A 21,674-nucleotide genomic window follows, 5' to 3' on the forward strand; every position below is an offset into this window, starting at 1 on the left:
CAGGGGCGTAGATTCAATTCCCATTCTATTTCAGATTTTTTTATTTCATTAAGTAGTAGTAGCCGTAGACAGGACAACTATGGAGTTGTCCTCTCCTCCAACTACAGCAAGATATGGATCTTGCTGTAGTTGGAGGAGGTAGATATAAAAATGTATAGTAAGATATAAAAATGCCTCGTAAGCTGATAGCCAAGAACAGAAGTTTTGATGTCAGTCAAATGGTCTTAAAATCACAGCTGAATGCAGTTAGCAGTCTAACGTCAACGAAGTACTAATTTAAGCTATTTTGCAGAATTTACTTTTTAGCATTAGTAATAGTATGGACTTCAAATAAACATTTTTTAACGATAAGCTGAAACGCTACGTAGGTGCTACGAACGCCTACGAGGGCTACGAATATTCTACGCGATGCTACGATCGCTGCTACAACAAAAAGTCTTTGTTCAATAATTTGTTTTTTTTTTCATTCGGATATTTGCTAGTTATCAATAAAAAATATACCAAAATATCAGAAATTTGTAGCTTTTTGAATTACTTTATAATATAAAATTTGATATGAAAACGTGCCTGTTGAGGACTAATTTCTTGATAAATGGCGTGACTTTGATTTCCTACAAGACCATAGATAAACAAGTTTATTTTAAATTCCATGTTTATTAATGTACGGTCGCGGCGACGGATGATCCTGCTCTGTTCAAGTTAATAATGCAACGTTATTTAATGAACTGTTTATGAAGTCTAAAGGTAGAATTGTATTATTTATTGTATAGGGTTGGGTGAATATACTGCACACTAATATTTTTGATGAAATTCTCAGTATCAGTTACGTTCAGTTTGAACACAGTAAAACACATTTTAACATTATTTTCATTTGAAATTAAAACATTTGAATATTTTTTTCAACAACTCAACGTTGTGTTGCACTTTTGATAAATGTCAAGTTTGATGTGAAATTTTATTTTTTGTCACATTAGGTACTCGAATTTTGTTACGCATTTTACAACCTATAATAAACAACGGTTATACGCACGGTCGAATATTTTTTTTTATTTTTTTTTATTTATTGAGAAAACCAACAGCGTATACATTAAATACTTAAGTAAATACTTAAGTAGTCTTATTAATAAGTATATCATGTTCATGTTCACGGATGCAATGGGTAAATGAAACAAAATTATCTGTATTTTATTTGACTCTTCTTTTAATTAAATCGATTTACAAACAACTAATCGCAAATAGAATAATACATTTGGCCAGGATCATTTCGTGGATTATAAATTAGCAAAATACATTTAAAAATAAAAAAAAATCCACCCAGCCTTCGAAATATTCCTGGCAACTAGAATAAATAACATTTTTAATCATAATTTTAGTTATTACAATACGTAACTATTCTATATTTAAATTACAATGACAGAGTTCGCATTTACAATTTCAAAAATGTATAAATTGAATTTATGATCAACTAGAGACGGGACATTTGAGAACTGGTATTAACTGTTATTTATCGATAAACTTTATCATAATTAAGCTAGGAACAGACTCTAACGTATTTCCGAACGGATATTTTAGTATTGCAGCGGTATTGTGAGGAGTACACATTAATTTTGTTTAGTTTGTCTCTTTTCCCTGTCGACAGGCACCGGGTCCATTTGTTCTGGATCACTGTGGTCTCTGCTTTCGTTCTGGAACGTGATATCTGTTGATTAAAGAATTCTCTTGTTAAAAAAAATAAATCAGTGGGTACTTTAAGTCAGAAATTTCTTTATAAACCTTTGTACTTAGTTACCTGTTTTCGAGTTTATTACGCACATAATGTGAATATTTGCTAATTTTATTTTTGAACTATCTTAACTAAGCCGCATCTGAAAATCGGGGTAAAAAGAACCACAAACCGAATAAGCTTAAAATAGTACAGCAAAAAGTCTCAAAAGGCGAGTTTGGCATCTTTATATCATAGACATCTCCAAACCGTGAGTATTTTAGGTCTTTGTATTTTTAAACAAGTTCCTTACCGTCATCTTCGCTTTTGAACGACCTTCCGATCCTAGGACCAAACCACATGCCCGTGTTTTCTGAGACGCCGCCACGTCTCTTCGGCATCTGCGTTTCTGAACGCAGCGCGTCGCGAAACAGCGATGGGTCGCCGCGACCCACTCGCGGGAACGCGTACAACTGTCGCTTCTCTAGCGGCTCGTATTCTGGAAGTAACAGTTCCCGATATTTATATTGCAGACAATTTATTAATAACAAATAGATTTTTGAAAAGAATGAATCAAAAATAGTGTATCTAAGTGTATCAAACCAAGAAGAGCAGCGTCCTAATTTATTTTCTACTATTTATAGACAGGCTGCACTTAAATATTAAATCGTAATCATTATTTTAAGTAATAGCCAGAATCATCAATACACCACTACAAACTCAAACTGTTCGAAAATTAAAATTTAGTTCTTTGTTCGTTGGTTTTTGAACAACCAATAAAAATATATATATATTAATTTTTGATGGTCTTTTTTCCATGTGGCCAAATACATTTCAAATCTATGTTGGCTGCAGATTCAGAATATTAAAGCTGTATTTGAGACTGAGTGTCCAGTTACCTAAGTACATTTCGCTAGGCGGTAGCGGCACTTGCCACGTGTGCCGGCCTGCTCGCCCCACGCGTGGGAAAGGGTACAGGTTCAGGACCCCATCGCGACGAAGTTTTGCGTTGTTGTCTGTTGGAGAGAGATATAATAGATATTTATACATATATACCATAAAGATGTGTGTGGTTCCACACATCTTTATGGTATGTATGTATAAATAGCCCTAGAATAGGACCATATTTTATCCGCCCGTGAATGTCTAAGATACACTCTGGGTGGGAACATTAGGACCACCTACATTCAGTCCATTCTCTATCCCGTTGATGTCATACAAGGGACAACTGAGGGACACAACCTTGGCAGCTGATAGGCAGCAATATTATTCCTAAAGAGGGTTGACGTCAGGTCGGTCGTAAAATCACAGGCGAATTATCAATGATATATGAGAGAGATTTCTTTAGTTTCGATTTAAGAAAAGTAGTTACCTTTTCGAAAGTACAGTCGAGCTAATGTTATATATTGTTCATCAAGGAAATATTCTCGATTATAGTTGAGATAAAACGATGAAGATTCATGAAAATTAGGCACAGAATAGACTTTTATGTAACCCAAATTCATACCTATAAATTCCAAAAATTCCATCTATTTAGGTCACTTTTATATATTACATCAGTTCTCAAATTGGCTGACAAATGGCCACAGGTGCTGTCGCTACTAAGGAGACCCGCCATCGATTTCAATTTAACTGTCACTTATATGTAATCTTTAGCCTCACCTCGAATTTTCGAAAGATTCTGTTTGGTTGGGATAACTTTATTGTAAAAACAGGTTGAAATAAAAGATCGCGATAAATGGAGAACCTTCCCCTTTTTTTGATCTGTCATTGAATTGACGACACTTAGACATCAATTCCTTACAAAAAGCCGCGTCATACCTTTTTTAATTTTACACAGCATTATGAAATACTTAACAAAGATGATTTGGTATAAAAGTTAGGTACCAAATCTCCCACGGATGTTATAATATGTGCCAAAAAAGATGACATTAAAATCCCATAAACCGCTTTGTACCACTTCATCTTCAATTCTGAATAAGCCGGGAGCTTAGCATCAAACACACAAAAAATTTAAAAATCAATTATACGTTGAAAATTGTCGAAACGTTCAATAAATGACCGAGTACATGGCTGTGGAGGGTAAAATGTCTTTTATAAAAAAAAAATACATAAACTCTTACATCTAACTTGCGATTACCTATAAAGTAACTGGCTGGCTAGACTGATATGAAAAAAGTATGTTCAATAAGGTTTGATGTATGAACATTGGAAAAAAAAATATTTGTAAAATAGACTTAATTTATCTTGTTCAACTTTCCTTAGAAACATAATATTGAATTATACTTAATTTGATTAAATGATTTTCGTAAAACTTATCGTGCGTATGTTTAGTTACGTCTAATTACTCAAAGGTTTGTGTTCGAAGGGAAAACAACACTATTTATTTATTAGCTGTATAAATGACAAATAATGTTGTAGTCACAGAGGGGAGTCTACAGTCTCTGTGTCAAAATTAGCATATGCCACAGAGTAAATAAATATTCGGTCTAAGAATAGAACACCCAGTTTCTAGAACTTTATTAAACGTATACAATTATAAATTATATAATTTAAATATACCCATTTAAATAATGGCCAGCATTCTGAAAAAAATAAGAAACATAAGGAATGAAAAAAATAAAATTAAAAAAAAAAACGAACATTAAAAAAAAACGTCTACAAGACGTTTTTGTAATAACATTCAAAAGGAGATCAATTGCTCAAGCAGGCTACGAATTTTCAAACAATTCAATATATTCATTGTCATATGTTTTCTATATAATACATTGTAATATGTTCTTTTATATATCCTATCATCTAAGCCTTATCTCGGTTTCTCCTTCAACCGTTGAGCATCGAAGCCCAAGGTCCGCTGCTCCACTCTACTCTCTAGAATTTTCACAAGTTTCAGAGCGGTGTGACTCCTACGCTAAATGAAATAAAGTGACATCAATTCCAACTCCGCAAAGCCTCGGTGACGTCACGAGGGTCTGGAACACGAGAATGAGCAGAAAAACAAACACTTACGGTAAGCGCTCGCCAGGACGGACGTAAGGAGGATGAGGCTAACGGCGAGGCGAACTAGTGACTGCATGGCGCCTGCGGACAAACAGACAGATATACAGATGACAGTATTGTATAATAAACAGTTCTTTAAAAAAATGCAAACTTTAATTGACAAACAAAAACAAACTTTTATTGTCGCGAAGCTTTGCATTCAACGCGTGACAAAAAATGCTATTCAAATTAAATCATATCATTTATTCAGAAGTTAGACCTTCACAAGCACTTTTTCACGTTAAATTTTATATTATGTGGTAATTCCTCAAAAAGCTACAAACTACTGACTTCTAATAACATCTACATTCCAACGGAAGCTTTACTACTAATACCACTATGTTGAGGTAGATCCTAATCATTATTGCAATGGTTAATTAATCACCAATAATTATGAAAATACCACTTAATCGTTTCCCTGAAGATTTGTGAGTAAATATTATTTAAGCTTTAAGCTCACATGAATCTGTAAGTCCTAGTTGAACGACAAACGCGGCAAGCCATCACGACGCGATGCATTGCGTCAATATCAAATGTATGAACGAATTTTGAGTGTAGATTATAAGAGAAATATGAGAGTATAAAAGAAGATGAAGTGACAAAAATTAAAAAGGAATATGAAGGTAGTTTAGATGAAAGTTGAAAATCCCTAGTCTCTGCCAACCCCCATGGAAAACAGGCGTGATAATATGTATGTGTGGACGAATATATGAAGTCCTAATCACTCATTCACGCACTGCGTCGAATCGCGTCGTGAAGCGTTCAGTCGCTCACTAAGGACAGTTTAGAGGAGTTTAAACATTCACATTGTTCGATACTTATAATAACATTGGCTTTATCTTACATCTTCTGAATCGAGTTTAATGGAGACCGATTTAAAACAAGTACCTACGTACCTAATTTAACTTTCGTAGAGATTAAAATTGTTGATTTGCATGTTATATTATTATGGAAATAATACTAGTGAGGCCCTAGAGAGGGATATGCTTAGCGGTGGGCGGAAAATTATTATAACGAATCCCACTAATATTATAAAGGCGAAAGTTTGTGAGTCGTTTGTTGCTTCTTTATGAAACTTTATATTGAACTACATAATGATACGTTGGATTAACACAAAGGGTATTTTTATACCGAAACTACGCGATTTCCATGGGATTAGGCACTTTATGAAGTAGATTAGAATAGAAGCGCTGCTGTGCATAAACATGTAAAAACTTATTTTATTACTTACGATCCATATCATAGATTTAACGACCTCGGTGGCGCAGTGCTAAAGTTCTTGCCACTGTACCGAGAGGTCCTGGGTTCGACCCCCGGTCGGGTCATGATGGAAAATAATGTTTTTCTGATTGATCCGGCTCTTGGATATTTATCTATATATGTATGTCCTAATATATTTATATTTTATATGAGGCATTAAAATATAAATATATTAGGACGTATCACACAGATTGAGCTAGCCCCAAAGTAAGTTCGAGACTTGTGTTATGGGATACTAACTCAACGATACTATATTTTATGACAAATACATATATAGGTTATTTAACTCTACGTATGAATAAAAGAGGTAAATGGATCTGTCCTTCAATAGAACACCATATCGACGCACGAGTTGACTAAGGGACATATAGCCTGGCAGCTGATAGGCAACAGTAGCGTTCTCGAAGAGGGTTGACGTCAGGCAGCCTGCCGGTTGTGAAATACGACCGAATCTACAAATATTTTAAGGAGCAACCGCTAGAACACGGTAGGAGTGGGAATAGGCACTTATGACTAACTGGAAAAGCTACTACTTATTGGAAATAATCAAATCGAATCGAAAATAATCTGTAGTAATGGATTGATTGCCTATACACCAACGCATTTGTTATGCCCGGTCCACATTGTCGTCGAAGAATTTGCCAAACTTTGGCGGATTCGGTATATACATTGCTGGGTTTTTCATTGCGGTAAATAGAAGCAATCAAATTAACTACGCAATGTTCACGGATTCGCGTCGGTATGTGTCTGAGTTCGGCGACAGTGTGTAGCTGGCATTACGTAAGATGCCTCAATATCCGGATTAACATTACGTGCTTTGACTAGACCATCATCGGTTCGATTACCGGCCAAATATTTGCATGTTTTGACACAGATATTGTGTTTGTGTCGGTGCCTTTTAAACCAATGATTTGATTATTTTATTAACTTGCATCGATTCCATGCAGTTGATAATAAGGAAGGGCATGTTTAAGTATTTTTAGGGCGGTTATTTTTTCGGATTGGTACGGATTAGCACTCTTTATTATATTATATTAATATTATATATTAATGCAGAGCTGACAGAAACAGCTAATTATAAAAACTTAAAATTTTAGATGTTAAGGCGTTTTGTAAACAATTTACTAAGAAAAAACTAACACATAAATGGATGATAAGGACATGACTCTGGCAATTCCGCTTTCAACGTAATTTTACGAAATAAAATAAAAGTTTCTGTTCTTCTGTCTGTAAATTTTACGAAAAAAATCATATGCGGAAACTCACAACTGGTATAATTATTAATTCTAGGTCAACGGAAATTATCTACAATCTTTTGAATCGGTGAGCGATGCACACAAAGTTCATAAGTTAAAAAAAAGACACGAATGGCATTAATCAAAACCCTTGTAACTTGATTTGATCTCATTCAAAAATGGTGAATGTAATGTAAATGGTGATTACTGTTAGTTTTTTCATGTTTCTGTCACATTTTTATACGAAACATTGAAAGTGCTCCATACAAAATGTTACAGTTAGAAATATCCTTATGAATATACAAAAAAATGCAGTTTGTCAAATTGTTCTCATAAGAATTAATATTTACGTTTTGCAAGAAGATTTTTCAAAGAAAAGTATAACAATATAGTTTAATTTTTTACTTTAATGTCAGTTTGTTTGCATAAAATATTTTATTCTGAACATGAATACTTGTGGAACCACGGATTATACATGGCTTTATATATTTCAGGTTTTCCATTCTTTCTGCACTCTACAAGGAGCTACAAAAGAAATAGAATTATAAAAGTTCCGCCTTGGACGGACTCATTTGAATAGAGGGTGAGATAAATCAAAAGTTCTCATTATATTTTCAGGGATCCGTTAACGATGAGGGAAATGAACCTCGCATTTTGTGCATACAATGCATACAATCGTTAATATACTTGCTCAAAATTAGAACATTGAGATATTATGATAATATTTGTTATTCAATGACATATTTTTTTAATGAATTTGAATTAAATTAGGTATACAAGTGCATTTTACAATACAATATATATACAATACCAGTGAAGGTAAACATCGTAAGGAAATCTGCACTCCAGTTAATAATATCTGCTTGTGTGTGAAATGAAGAAGGCAATGGCAAACAATTCCATTAATACTGCCAAGAAAGTCGTTGTGTGTGTTTCATTCCATGTAATGACCACTAACCTGAGCCATAATTAACATATATTGGGTTGAATGAGGCCAACGACAGAGCGATCAGCGTGACGACATACGACATACTGGTCGAACATCGTCTGAACAGCCATTTCGACTTGACAAAAAGATGGTTGAGCCAACTACTTTTATTTCTGATGATTTTGCAGAAGTTTTGCATGTCTAGAAAGGTTAATAGTGAGATAGGAATTTATGATATTTATAAAGAACAACTGCTTTTGTACCGCTTTTGATAATAAGATATATAAGTAGATAAAATATTTATTTGTTCTGCTGTAACACACAATTTACTGAAATATAAATAATAATATGAAATATAATGCAAATAAATTATCATGTATTCATCATTCATTCCTGAGGAATACGACAATATGGAAGGAAAGAAGATTAAAATATACAGAACCCTTCGCTGTAGGTGGCACAACTTTTTCTTGCTGTTTCTTTCTATAGGTCCCGCAACGAATACGGTGTGTTCAGGAAATTACAAATATATTTTTCATAGGTTGCTGTGGCGGTGAGTAAATTATTTTTTACTTTTCATTCTTACTTTTAGAATTTCCTTGCAATTATTTTTGATATTAAAATTTAAATATAATTTAAACTCAAAATAGTGTAAATACTAGTGTTCAACTTGATTTATTTTCATTTGCAATGGCTCCTTTGCTATTTCCATGTCTACTTTAGTTTTTAAATGTAGCTGTTTAAAAACATTTATTTTTTCGTCCGTTTGTCCAGGGGAATCTTTGAAACGGAATCATTCAATTTTGATGAAATTGTCACTATAAAGATAATAAAATTAATGACTTAGTGGATTTCATTGGATTTTGAAATTTCTGGCGCTAAGGGTATGAAATGAAGGATGCAAGTTTTTATTAAACAGTAATTCAATTACAGCTTGGTATTATTCTTATCTAAGATACTCGCAAATTCACACAAGTTAAGTTGCGGTCAAAAGCTAGTCATAAATAAAAAAAGAGCTTCTTAAAGGAATTAAAATCTTGAACTTTTTTACCGGTTTGTCAGTTTTACACGTGAAAAGATTATTACCAAACTTTGAAGATTACGTACTTTCAGATCTAAAATTAAGTTAATAAAGTCTAAAATTAATTGGGCAACAATTGTAACCCAGGAAATCAGTTATCGGACTTGAAAAATACAGTTTTATTGGAATTCAATTGGAAATAACAAATGACTTTGCATAAATGAATAAATTTCGGGGATTATTATTTCTGGCGATTGTTTTTTTGTTGAAAATTATGTCTTTTATAGATGGGAAACGTGATTATGATCATGAATATAATGAAGAAAAGTTTCGATTCGTCTTATTAACATAGAGTTTTTCAACAAACTGTACGCAATGTCACAGATAATACAATACTTCCAGTGACAACGTATAGTTGACTGCTGTGGACCTGTATGTAATGTGCGCAACACACTATCGCCGAACTCGGACGTAGCACAGTGGCTCTATGTTCGTGATAAACTCGAAAACTATTGGACGGATTTTCAAGCGGTTTTCATTACTAGATAGTGCGATTCCTGGGGAATGTTTAAGTGTATATTTTATTATGTTTTACCTGAAGCCAGGATGGGCTAGTGAGTCCTACGTTAACTTACTTTTGTTTATTAATAGGATTGTAGTCATGTAATAATGACGTGAAACTGAACTTTTAGTTTACAGTACTGAATTAGGAATAACGTTTTTTCCCAAACAACATATACACTGCTTCCAATATTTTAGCTAGAAGATAATATAATTAAATAGTCATTTTTTTCCTGTGTAACCATTGTCACTGATATCATGCTCTAATAAGTATTACCGGAGGTGTGAAGAGGAATAGAATAAGTATGTTTGCGGATCCTGGGCTCCAATACTTAACAGCTCGGAAGCAACCGAGAAAACATTCAGACGAGACAGAGAATAATATAATCCTATAAAGTTCAGCAACTATGGGCAAAGATTTTAAAAAAATATATTTTACTAACAATCTCTATGAAAAATCTACTCACGTTTTTTTGTCGGTGGCTTTGCGAATTTTGAAAATTGATCACTGTTTTTTTTATCGAAGTGGGTTAAAACAATAAGTGAGGTGCTCACCTCCGTTCCGCCACCTGTTGCGCCCCCGAATGCTGTAACAGAGCCTGTAGCCACTTTATATAGGACGGGACGCCCTCGCATCGGCGCTTCCCAAACTTTGTTGAAATAAACTATATCTCAATTAGGAGTACTAAGACCATCTTGGTATTTTATATCGACATATGCACGTCACATAATAATTATGCTTTATTGTCCCCTGCAAACGTGGGTTCGATTCCCGCTATTCAAATATGAGATCATAAGAAAAAGCTCTAGTTATTAAAAAAAAAATCATGACTTTTTTTATGAAATCGGTTTGAACATCTATTACATAATATAAATATGGCGAAATTCTGATTTAGATAACTTGTGTTTCCGCGTTTTGGGATTTTTTAATATAAGAAGTACTATATATACAACTTTCATTAAAATCACATGCTCATTTTAAGCTCATTGCATGATTTTAAGACATTGATAAGAATATTTACTAAGTTTATATAGTTAATTTTTTTTTTAGACTAAGCGTTATTAGATTATATGATAAACAAAAAAAAACTAGCAAAGCGTTTACTAGAATGAGCACCATTTTCTCTCTTATTGTGATAATAATTGTCACAATATACAAGAAAATAAAAATGTCGTATATTACGTATTATTAGATTTACTACTATTTTTATATGAAACTGTTCAGTACAAAATACCTAAGTAATAAAACAATTTAAAACTGTCAATGAATTCTCATGAAATTAAAAGTTAAATTGAGTGAACATCTTACCTGTTAACAATTAAACCTTCGTCTTAATTTAATTTACATCAATTAGTGAGAAGATTCTTGAACGTATTGAACTCCTGCAAAGTTGGGGACCACTGGCCGCTGCGGCTACGAAATCACGTTCCGAGTTTTGAGATAATTCATTTAGGAATCAACGCCAATTAAATTGAAGTGTTTATATTCATACATTGTCAATTGTGGTCAATTACTATTAATTTTTTTGATGTTCGGGTTAATTCAACGGAAAATTATTTGTGTGAAAAGTTACTGCATACTTTATAACTAAGTCGTAACTATCCGTGTCTGTTTCTAAGGTTTTATTTTATCACGCAACGGATTTTGATGCAGTTTTCACTGTTATTTCGACATTTTATTCCCATATATTTGTAGACATCGTGCTAGGTACTAGGGGTGGCTAGTATTTATATGACAGTGCAGTAGGCATATTAGTTCATATTAGTACTGAATATAAACTTTAATTACTAAGTAGTATTGTAATTAATTAAAGTTTATATTCAGTATTCGCCCGCGACTGCGTCTGCTACTACTACTTGCATTTTTTTCACATTTGTATAGCCTACGTCTAACTGCATGAATGCAAAAATTGAAGAAGACTGTTTGAGAAGATAATGCGTGAAGAGGTAACAAACATATATACGTTCGCCTTTATTATATTAGGTGGTCAATGCACCGTGATCACCGCTCTATTAATTAATAACTGGATTAACGATTTTAATTTCATTTTAGATTATTATTTTTTTTAATCACGAATTAAACTTCTGAAACCAAGTAATTGATTCTAATTGACATAGCTCGATCTCAATCTAATAGATTATTGATAGATCTTTCAGACTAATCAGTATGTCGTTCCTGTTATCAAAAAAAAAAACAATATAACACATAAAGATTTTTTTAATCTCTCTAATAATTTTGACTCCTTACCAAAAATTGTTCGGCCACGCGAACGAAGTCGCGTGCATCAGCTAGTAAATGAATAATATAATCAGACATTTATATATATCCATAGTGCATTGTGTGTGACATAGACAAAGTAAATAAATAAATCACAATTTTTTAAATTTTTAATCGGGGTATAAAAAAAATTGCTGACAAACTTAACTTCACCGCGGGTTCAACAAACCCGTGATGGAAACATCAGTACTTGAAATGCCCATTGCTCATTTCCACCAGTGAGAATTGGTGGAAACCAGTAATAGGGCCACCATCCGTAGGCCAGAAAGTCGGCAACGCGCGAGACCCCTGATTTAGCCGGCATCCATACATTGGGGCGATTGGGTTTGGCTCCACTCACAGTTTGCCTCCTTGGTTAAATAATCACTACCTACATAATATAAAACAAAGTCGCTTTTTCTGTCTGTCCCTATGTATGATCTTTAAAACTATGCTATGGATTTTAATGCTGGTTTTTTAATAGATAGCGTGATTTCTTTATGTTTACGTGTACAATTTATTATGGTCTTGCCCGAGCGGTGCTGAAACGGGCCGCTAGAAATAATAGAGGAAACCTGTTAAGCGAATTTAGAATATTATAGCGCTCAAAATACTTCATGAATCATATTTTTTTTTATACATAGTCGTATGAATTAAACAAAAAACGTCGAGATATGACATGTCGGGATTTTTACCGAAAAACGTGAATGACCACCACTCGAAGGGCCTGACGCCCTCAAGAGCTCATAAAGAGGCGTAAATCAGCTCATCGTTTGAATAGAATCCGCTTTAAGACATACTATTTCCCCCAATACCACCCGAGATATTCTGGTGGTGGAATCTCTCGGAGAATTATTTAGAATACTTAGACCACGTAGGGTGCAAATTGAGAGTGAGTGCGATGTAAACGTGATCATATTAGGACACGGCTGAGAGTGGAGCGAGCGTCTTGATACTTTGGAGTCTGAGGTACATCACATTGTCTATTTGATACTAACGGTTATACAGAAGCGGTTATCGAGAAAAAATGTAACGAAAGTTTCTTTTCAAAACACATAATTTTCACTTTACACTTAAATCTACTTACTGTCTTGCTCCACAACTACTATATTGTCATGTGAAAATCTAAAATAATGATAAAATTGTCCTTACGGTTAGCTTTTTGTCATATTCAATTTACATAACATTCATAACATCCTATCGCGCAAAATCCACTGCGTGAATTTTGTAATTTTTTACAGAAATAATCAACAACAACAAACAATATTTTCATACTGAATTTCTAGATTCTGGACCAAAACTTCGAGGCGCAGCTATTATATAGTATAGAAGCTGACGACTACTTAAAAATTACTCGAATGACAGTGTTAAAGCTCAACGAAAGATAATAAAGTACCAAGAAGTGTCATTCGCAGTACACTGGCTCTCAGACATTTGTTTGTCACACTTTTGAATGCGAGATCGAATAGCCGCAGGATTCGGCCCACGTACAGACGAACACACAAACGTCACGCTAATGCCACTAATACTAATCTTAAGACGGGGTTATTCACTATGAGACCACATTAAGATGACCATACGTGTAGTTATTTGGCTAAAGAAATAATCTCCCATTCATCATTTGACCACACCATTGTTTGAACACTGGCAAACAGGTACAAGAATGAATCCCAATTTCCACTAATATTACCTATAGGTAACTATACTAACTAGCCGTGGCAACTAATAAGCAAGAATAGCACTTCCCTTGAAAGTGCTATTCTTGCTTATTAGTAGCAGGTTAGGATTAACGTCAGCAAGGCGGCCGATTGTAAATTCATAACCAAATCTTCAAGATTTTAATGTTTATTTTTACGTTAACCCTAGGCTACGCGGCGTCATACGCCCAGATGAAACCGGGACACGCGAAGATGAGATAAATGCAAAAGTTTGGTTTGAGCGTCTAAAGATGTTTGTCTATTATGCAAAATCGACTGGACGGATTTCGATTAAATTTGGTACAGGGGTAAAACATATCCTGTTTAGCACATATGCTACATATTATCCCGTATCCCTATCGCCAATAATGGTGCCAGCACTCGTTTTGATAGTTTATCCAATTGACCATACGCGTCGTGGTTAGGTCTGTATAGTCTCATAGTGAATAACCCGATGGCGGCGATTCGAGTGTTTCTTTTGGCTTTTCATAGAGCTCTATATATTACTAGTAGAATGGAATAATTTATATAATTATTTATAGACAAATACGAACTTACATAATCATCTCACGCACTCGTGAACACGGCAGCTCTGTTCTCATAAATTTTCTCTTTACCTGGTTTCTTCAGGGGCTGTGACACTAAGAAGCCATCTGCTTGAAAAAAAAATTTTTTTAAGAGTATGCCTTACGTTAACCCTCTTTGGGAATGCTATTGCTAACATAAGCTGCCAATGCTATGCTTTCTCTTAATCACATCCACGAGAGGATATGAAGTGGTATTATTGTATTTTATCAGCATTCTGACTCGGGTAATAACTCGTTAGTTGTGGAACAACTGGCATTTAATAGTGACAGTGTTATTATATTGACGTGTTAATGCGGCTCCACTGTCGTCGAACAGTTTGCCAAACTTTGGCGGATTCGGTATACATAGCTGATTCTTCATTGCGGTAAATAAAAGCACTCATACTAACTACGCAATGTTCACGCAATCGCTTCGGCATGTGTCCGAGTTCGGCGACAGTGTGGAGCTGACATTATACCAATTATAAAATCTTGATTCTTTACTGTTCAGATTTTTTATAAGAAAGCGGTTTTATTTTCCAGTTAATAAGAATTATCATGCTTTTTCACTTATCATTTTAGATTGAATTTTTTCTGACAAAACAAATGGCAAATATAGAGGAAAATGAAAACTTGTTTAGCTTTGTTTGTAATTTTCATAAGGCGATTACAACTGGGGCGTGATTAAAATACATTATTTTTGTAATACCTGCTTCATACTAACGCTGTACAGTTCGCCAAACTTTGATTCAGCATACGTTGCTGGTTTTTCGTAGCGCTAAATAAAAGCACACATACTAACTACGCAATGTTCACGCATTCGCGTCGGCGTGTGGCTGAGTTCGGCGACTGTGTGAAGTTGCCATTAGAATTGATATAGACATAGTTAACGTTAATTTTAACTAGTTTAATATGAATAATGAAATTAATTAAAAAATAACGTTGACTTTGACCGCACTAAACAACATTTTTAATACTTGTTGCTATAATATCGTGAAGACTTAAAAACACTATGAAATGCAAATCTTCATAGAGTAAAAATAACTCCAGAAGGAGTTTCATACATAATTGTTCGTCTTGATATTACAGTCCTATAATTTATTTTATCATAATTTCTTTACCTAGGTACTTTAAGCAAATGAGTTGCTTTTTCGCAAGATACAATATATTTAGAGTATTCTAAACTCATTGTCATATTAAAGAGGCGAAAAAAGTAACGCAATCACTTAGTTTATTTAAATTTAATTAAAAAATAGGCCTTCACAAGCACTTTTCACATCATATTCTAAAATAATATTTACCAATCCTACAAACTATTTTACATTTACATTTCGGAACAACCACTGCTGAGAAGAGCCGCCGAAAAAACGCATTGAATGTAGAAGGGATATTATTACTGGCTCCTCGTCTAGTAGACCGCTACCGTTATTACGTGTATATTTTTTTAAAATGGTAAGCTCTTCTGGCACAATATACCAACACTGGTTTAAAGGATTAAAACAGTGTTGGAGCCAGTAATAATATCCCTTCTACATTCAATGCGTTTATAAATCTATGATAAATCTAGTAATATTCCACCTCCCTGCAGCGAGAATCATAGTGTTAATCGGTACTTCATTAACATAAACCTTCCTTTATTAAAGCGTTGCCACTAGGTTCAGCTAATTTTGTTGCTAAGCTGCCTTAATAGCACACCATTAGTTACCTATCTGTGCTAGTGTTTAAATTATGATTAAAAATGTGACGACTGGCACGAGCAACACGAGCTTTGAATACATTAGGATATTTCCTTAAAAACGTAAAGTACTCTGAACTCGTTAATAAGTTTTTTTTTTTCACAAAAACGAAACATTATGCCAAAAGCTTATATTGTGGTCAGTGAAATCTTGACATTCAATGTGTGACAAAAAATCATGACCGTGCAGTAAAACGTTGAAGAGTACCGATCCTGGGTGTACCAACAGGACATGCTTATCATAATAATGCATTGACATGGAAACTGAAGCGACGTGGAAATTTTCACCTCTATAGGACAAGCGGAAATAGGTGAAATGTAACATGCAAGATTTATTACAGACAAACATAGGGATTGGTGAAATTAAATAAAAGAGTGTAAAAATATCAGTTTTGAAAATTAATTAAGACAAAATCTTATAGTAGTCTTAGTTTGAACTGAAGATATTCAATTGTTAATAAGGCATATTCCTACTTCTGAGGAAAAAATTAAACAGAGCCAGCCACAGCTAAACAACCCCATTACGTGGTTAGTTTTTACACAGACATATGTTGACGTACGTCAAATATTCATACAATTACTACGTTGTTCTGCGTTCATCCTTCAACATATACGCAACGCAGGACGATGGAACGCAATGCGGCCGGAGTATTTATTTTGCTAGCGCCATCTTGTATTTTAAGTTGTTAATAACTCAGTCAAGATAATTCTGATACTTTTAGAAGCAATAATAAACTAGCACCAATAAACGCCCTCTGTTGATTTTAAAAGGAACTGTTTGTATACGTGGCGCTCTCTGTGGAGGGGTAGCTTACGTATTGTTTAAACATTTCGTGACTAGATGCCAGTAGTGGTGAATATTTTTTCTGGATGGTAGGTCAAAATCTGATATTGAAAGAAACATTTTTCAAAAGATAATATTAAACCCGTTTAAACGCATCCACAAATACATAATTTGAGAAATTTAGCACCGGATTTCAGTCACTTTTTTTTTTATGGAATTGTGACCTAGCGGCCCGTTCGGATATATCATAGACCTTCCTCAAAAATCACAATTCTACTGGCGAAAATCGCAGGAAAATTCGTGCAGTAGTTTTTGAGTTTGTAGCGAACAGACTTTTTTAATATGTAAGGATTAATAGCGATATGCATGTTGCATCAGATACTTAAGACTGTGTGCAGGGGTCAGAACGTTATCTCACTATGAGAGCGATCAAATTAAGATAAATATGCTGACTTCCCCACAATGTTTATCATTGCGAGAGATAAGATTTACCTCATTAATGCGAAGCAAAGAGATGGTCCAATGGTTAAGGCGTTCGTTGTGATCGAAAGGTCCCAGGTTCGAATCCTACTCAAGCCACATGAGTTTGTTTATCAATGTGACTCATGATGCATTGTTGCTTTCTTAAGACACCAATTGCTTTCAATAAATGAAAACAACGTGAGGAAACCTCCACACTATTTGACTATTTAATTCACTATTATGTATGCAACTTTATATACATATGTCTGCGACATTATAGGACCCAAAATATTAAATCACCTTGTTTTGATAAACAACGAAATTCTAAACAAAAATAGGCCAAGTTCGATTTAGCCTCGCCCATTTAGAGTTCCGTATTATTAATATTTTGGACATTTTTATTGACGGACAGATGGCCATATATGTATACCGTTTTCTGCCATTTGGTTAACCAACCCTAAAAACCAGGATGGCAGCTTGATAGCCATGTTGCATTTTAATTTGCATAATAATTGCGTTGTAGGAAGTGCGCCCAGTGACTGCACATATTTCTACATGCATTAGTATTGTATGCACTTTAACTGCATCATAATAAGTTTTGTAAGCATGAGGTCAGATGGAAGTTTTAAATTAGCTTTCATAATAATATAATATATACGATTAAATAACTCCATGCTATATACAATACTATATAGCATATTTTACATCTGCAAAGTTTTTACTATGTGTCTGCTATTTTTAGCTTGATACCGCCTATAGAAAGCGTGTAGTTACAGCGCTAGAATTGGAACACTTCTCATGCTACCGTGAATGAGATTAAGGTACAAAAAGCCTTGACTGCTGCAAAGCAACAATATTCCCAGAGAGAGTTAACGTCAGATTGTAAAATCACAGTCGAATCTTCAGGTGTTTTCCGGACTTCGGGGCGTCGCAGCGATAGTAAAGGTAAAAACGAAAGGATGAGGGAGCAGCAATACATTCTTCCTCTACTAACTAAATTTCACTAACATTTTCACGAAATCCAGAAGCGGTGGTAGGTAGTGGTTAATACTCCCGCCTGTGGATCGAAAGACCCCAGGTTCGAATCCTACTCGCACGAGTAGGACACATAAGTTTGTAGACCAATCCAAGGTGGACCACCACTTGCTTCCGGTGAAGGAAAACATCGTGAGGAAACCTGCACACTAGTTGATTATTATTAACTTGTGTGTGAAATGGAGAAGGCAATGGCAAACCACTCCATTATGCCAAGAAAGTTGTTGTGTGTGTTTTATTCCACATAATAACCACGACCCTCAGCCATGAGGAACACGACTATGAAGAAGAAGGAAAACCACGCACCCAAAACGCTAATATTATTCGAAATACTATATACTAATACTACTAATACAGTAATAAATTTTATAATTTTGATTACTTAGAAATTTTAATTAAATATAACATACTCGTATTTGGTTGCTGTAACATGTTATATACAGTTACAGTAAATAAAGTTGATTCCCGGTAATAAGGAGTATGCAACGCAACCCACCGTCCTAGCTGAGCGACGAAACACTACACGAGGGAACGCTGTTGAACGTATGACGTTTTGTCGTCAATAAGTGACTTACTTGTGGCTTATATTGTCGCCGTAACCACTCATAAAATTCAAATCCAAAATTCTTTATTCAACTTAGGATGATATGTATATTATGCCACAAGTAAGTACCTATGCTTTACCGCTTTTGTTGCTCACCTAAGACGAATAATTCACTGAAATAAGATACTACAAACAAATAAAATCAAAACGTAACATTCCAGAGTTAGCATAGGAAACTTCGTAGCGCGCTACGACGTAGCAGTGCTACGAGACTTATCCGACTAACTGTTCATTTTTGTTCATATTATTTCAAGTCCAAAATAAAATCAAAGAAATCACAAATGTATTTCTCTCACAATTCTAGTTTATAGTGATAGTATAACTATAATTATAAACATTAACAATAAAGTACGTGCATTCGATTGTGAGAGACTGATGTCTGAACTAATTACTGTATTGAGGAATCATCGAGATATCTATCGATTATGCATGCACCCATCAAAAACTGCTTTACTCGGTAATATCATAGTATGTATGGCACCGAAAATTTACAACAAAATTCCAAATCAATATAAAAGCTTAAATTTAAATCTATTTAAAAAGCACCTCAAGTCTTTAACTTTAACTGATAAATGTTATTATACTTTAAATGATTTCTTTAATGATAGACTCGGATAGAATTTAGTGCTAGTATACATTATAATTTTGTTTTGGATTTGTAGTGGATAGCATGCTCCTCTTTATTTATTTTTATTTGCATACCTATATTCGGTAAAACGTGTAGATCTAATTCATTTTGACATCAATTTGTCTATTTGTACTCATGTTATTGGCAAATAAATGTTTTCTTTCTTTCTTTCTTTCTTTCTTTCTTTCTAAGCAGATTCTTGCATCTCAGAACATCAGCCTCTCCCATCTTTCTGAAGAACTGTTCCATATTTGCGCAATCAAATATAGATTACTAGCTTTTACACGCGGATGTACCGCGTGAATTTCCCACGGAAGCAATATTTTCTCCCGATATGAAAGGTGGTCTATGTCCTTCTCTGATGTGTGACAATTCAAGATTGGTTGATTAAATAAAGCGTGAAGAGGTTAACAACAAATACACAAACTTACTTCCGCATTTATAATATAAGTTGGGATGGAATACGGCCTGAACTTCGAAAGTCCACGTGATATAAGTCACGGACACATGCATTATATACATTTTACAATAAACTGCATGCAAATAGTTATAATAGAGTGTCGTTTATTAAAAGCACTTTGTCAGAACGAGCTAGCCATAGACAAAGCCGCGGTGTAAACCCATTATAACGCTCGGCGGACCCACGCCGCAGTGTCCACACAATTTGGAGACTCAGTGGATGGGCAGCTTTATTTGTCTAATTTACAGATTAAACACGTTACGTTTGAGTTATTAAAAAAATATATTTGATTTAAGTGATGCCGGATTATTTCTGACTAAATTGCCATATTTATTACAGCGTTGCAGTGAATATGAAAAAAATAGTTTAACGTCAGTTTGCTACCGGCAGCCCGACATTGGTAACGGATTTGCCACATAAGTGTATGTAATCGATGAAGCCTTGAGTTGTGGACTGTAACTACAAATATATTATGATCTCTTTTCGATGATTAGTTCTTAATTATAAATAGTTGATAAATTGGAAATTTTGGTAGCTTCTGTAGTATGGTTCTTACAAATACTTACGGCAATCGTTTGCAATTAATTCATTGTAAATAAATTAGTTTTTGCCGGCGGCTTCGCCTGCGTTTACTACATACGCCCTTAACTTCAATATCTCTTGTTCTAAGCACCGTAACGCAATGAAAACTTTACCAGATTTTAAGTTAGACCATCCGCTGTACAACTGTGAAAATCGCATCCAGTTCTATGCAGTAGATTTTGCGTGATGCGGTGAACAAATATACAGACAGACAAAAATTAAAAAAAGAATTATTTTGGCCTCTATTAGTCCCCATAATGAATTCTTTAATATTTCCTACGTATAGATATAACCCACTTGCAGTTTTATAATATGTATAGACTAATAAAAGATCTAGGATTATACTCATAGTATGATTTACTAGCTGCGCCCCGCGCTGTGACCAGCGGCTCATTATTATCATTTGTTGCAATTACTTATTTTCTTTTTAATTTTGTGAGCAGTATCGCCATCTAATTAAAAAAAATAAAGCGCCATACAGACATTTTGTCCAAATCCTAAGGGGATCGCGTTCTTTTGGGATAAAAAGTAAATATGTTTATTCGAGAAATCAGCTACCTCAATACCAAATTTCATAAAAATAGGCTCGCTTGAGCGTTTGAGCGTGAAGAAGTAACAAAAATAGTCACAAATTTTCGCCTTTATAATATTAAGAAGGATGGAATGTTAAGCAAGTTACGATAGCATACGAATTAACCGTTGAGCCAATGTTTGTTTAGTGTGGCATTCGATCTGTCTATTGATAGGCATTCAATTGCTTACGGTGCGCTGCGATGAGAATGTCGTATTAGTGTGGAGGTGGCTTTTTATTCCAACTATCGTATCTAGGACCAGGGACTGTACCACCGAACATACAAATACAGTCATATACGTTCTCCAATAAATACATAAACCATTGACAAAAAAGAGGAGGCTCTTTTTTGTCATTTATTGTAGCACAAACAGTCTTAGGCACGAAAAGTATTATAAAAAATATACTAATATAGTAGACCAAACAGTGCCAATTTTGTATATATTTTCTCCTGAATTATATTTTAATAACTACGACGTCATACGATCATTATCATTTATATCGATTTATATACAACATTTTAAATTTGCTAGATACTTTTTGATTA

General features: G+C 34.3%; 1 protein-coding gene across 3 annotated transcripts; it reads right to left on the reverse strand.

Moving 5' to 3' along the window:
- Positions 1-1,163: 1,163 nt before the first annotated feature.
- Capa (Capability) lies at positions 1,164-10,323 on the reverse strand. Of its 3 annotated transcripts, none has more exons than XM_064436607.1 (5): positions 10,302-10,323; positions 4,712-4,783; positions 2,602-2,718; positions 2,016-2,201; positions 1,164-1,685 (listed from the first exon to the last, which is right to left on the reverse strand). In XM_064436607.1, exons 2-5 carry the CDS (start codon positions 4,776-4,778, stop codon positions 1,663-1,665), a joined length of 393 nt encoding a protein of 130 aa, XP_064292677.1. In that variant the 5' UTR covers positions 4,779-4,783; positions 10,302-10,323; the 3' UTR covers positions 1,164-1,662. The 3 variants fall into 3 exon arrangements, with proteins under 3 accessions (XP_064292677.1, XP_053616296.1, XP_053616295.1); XM_053760321.1 differs by having other exon boundaries at positions 1,165-1,699; XM_053760320.1 differs by having other exon boundaries at positions 1,165-1,699; positions 10,214-10,323.
- Positions 10,324-21,674: the final 11,351 nt, after the last annotated feature.

This window comes from Plodia interpunctella, chromosome 20 (assembly GCF_027563975.2).
Source record: "Plodia interpunctella isolate USDA-ARS_2022_Savannah chromosome 20, ilPloInte3.2, whole genome shotgun sequence".
NCBI lineage: Eukaryota > Metazoa > Arthropoda > Insecta > Lepidoptera > Pyralidae > Plodia > Plodia interpunctella.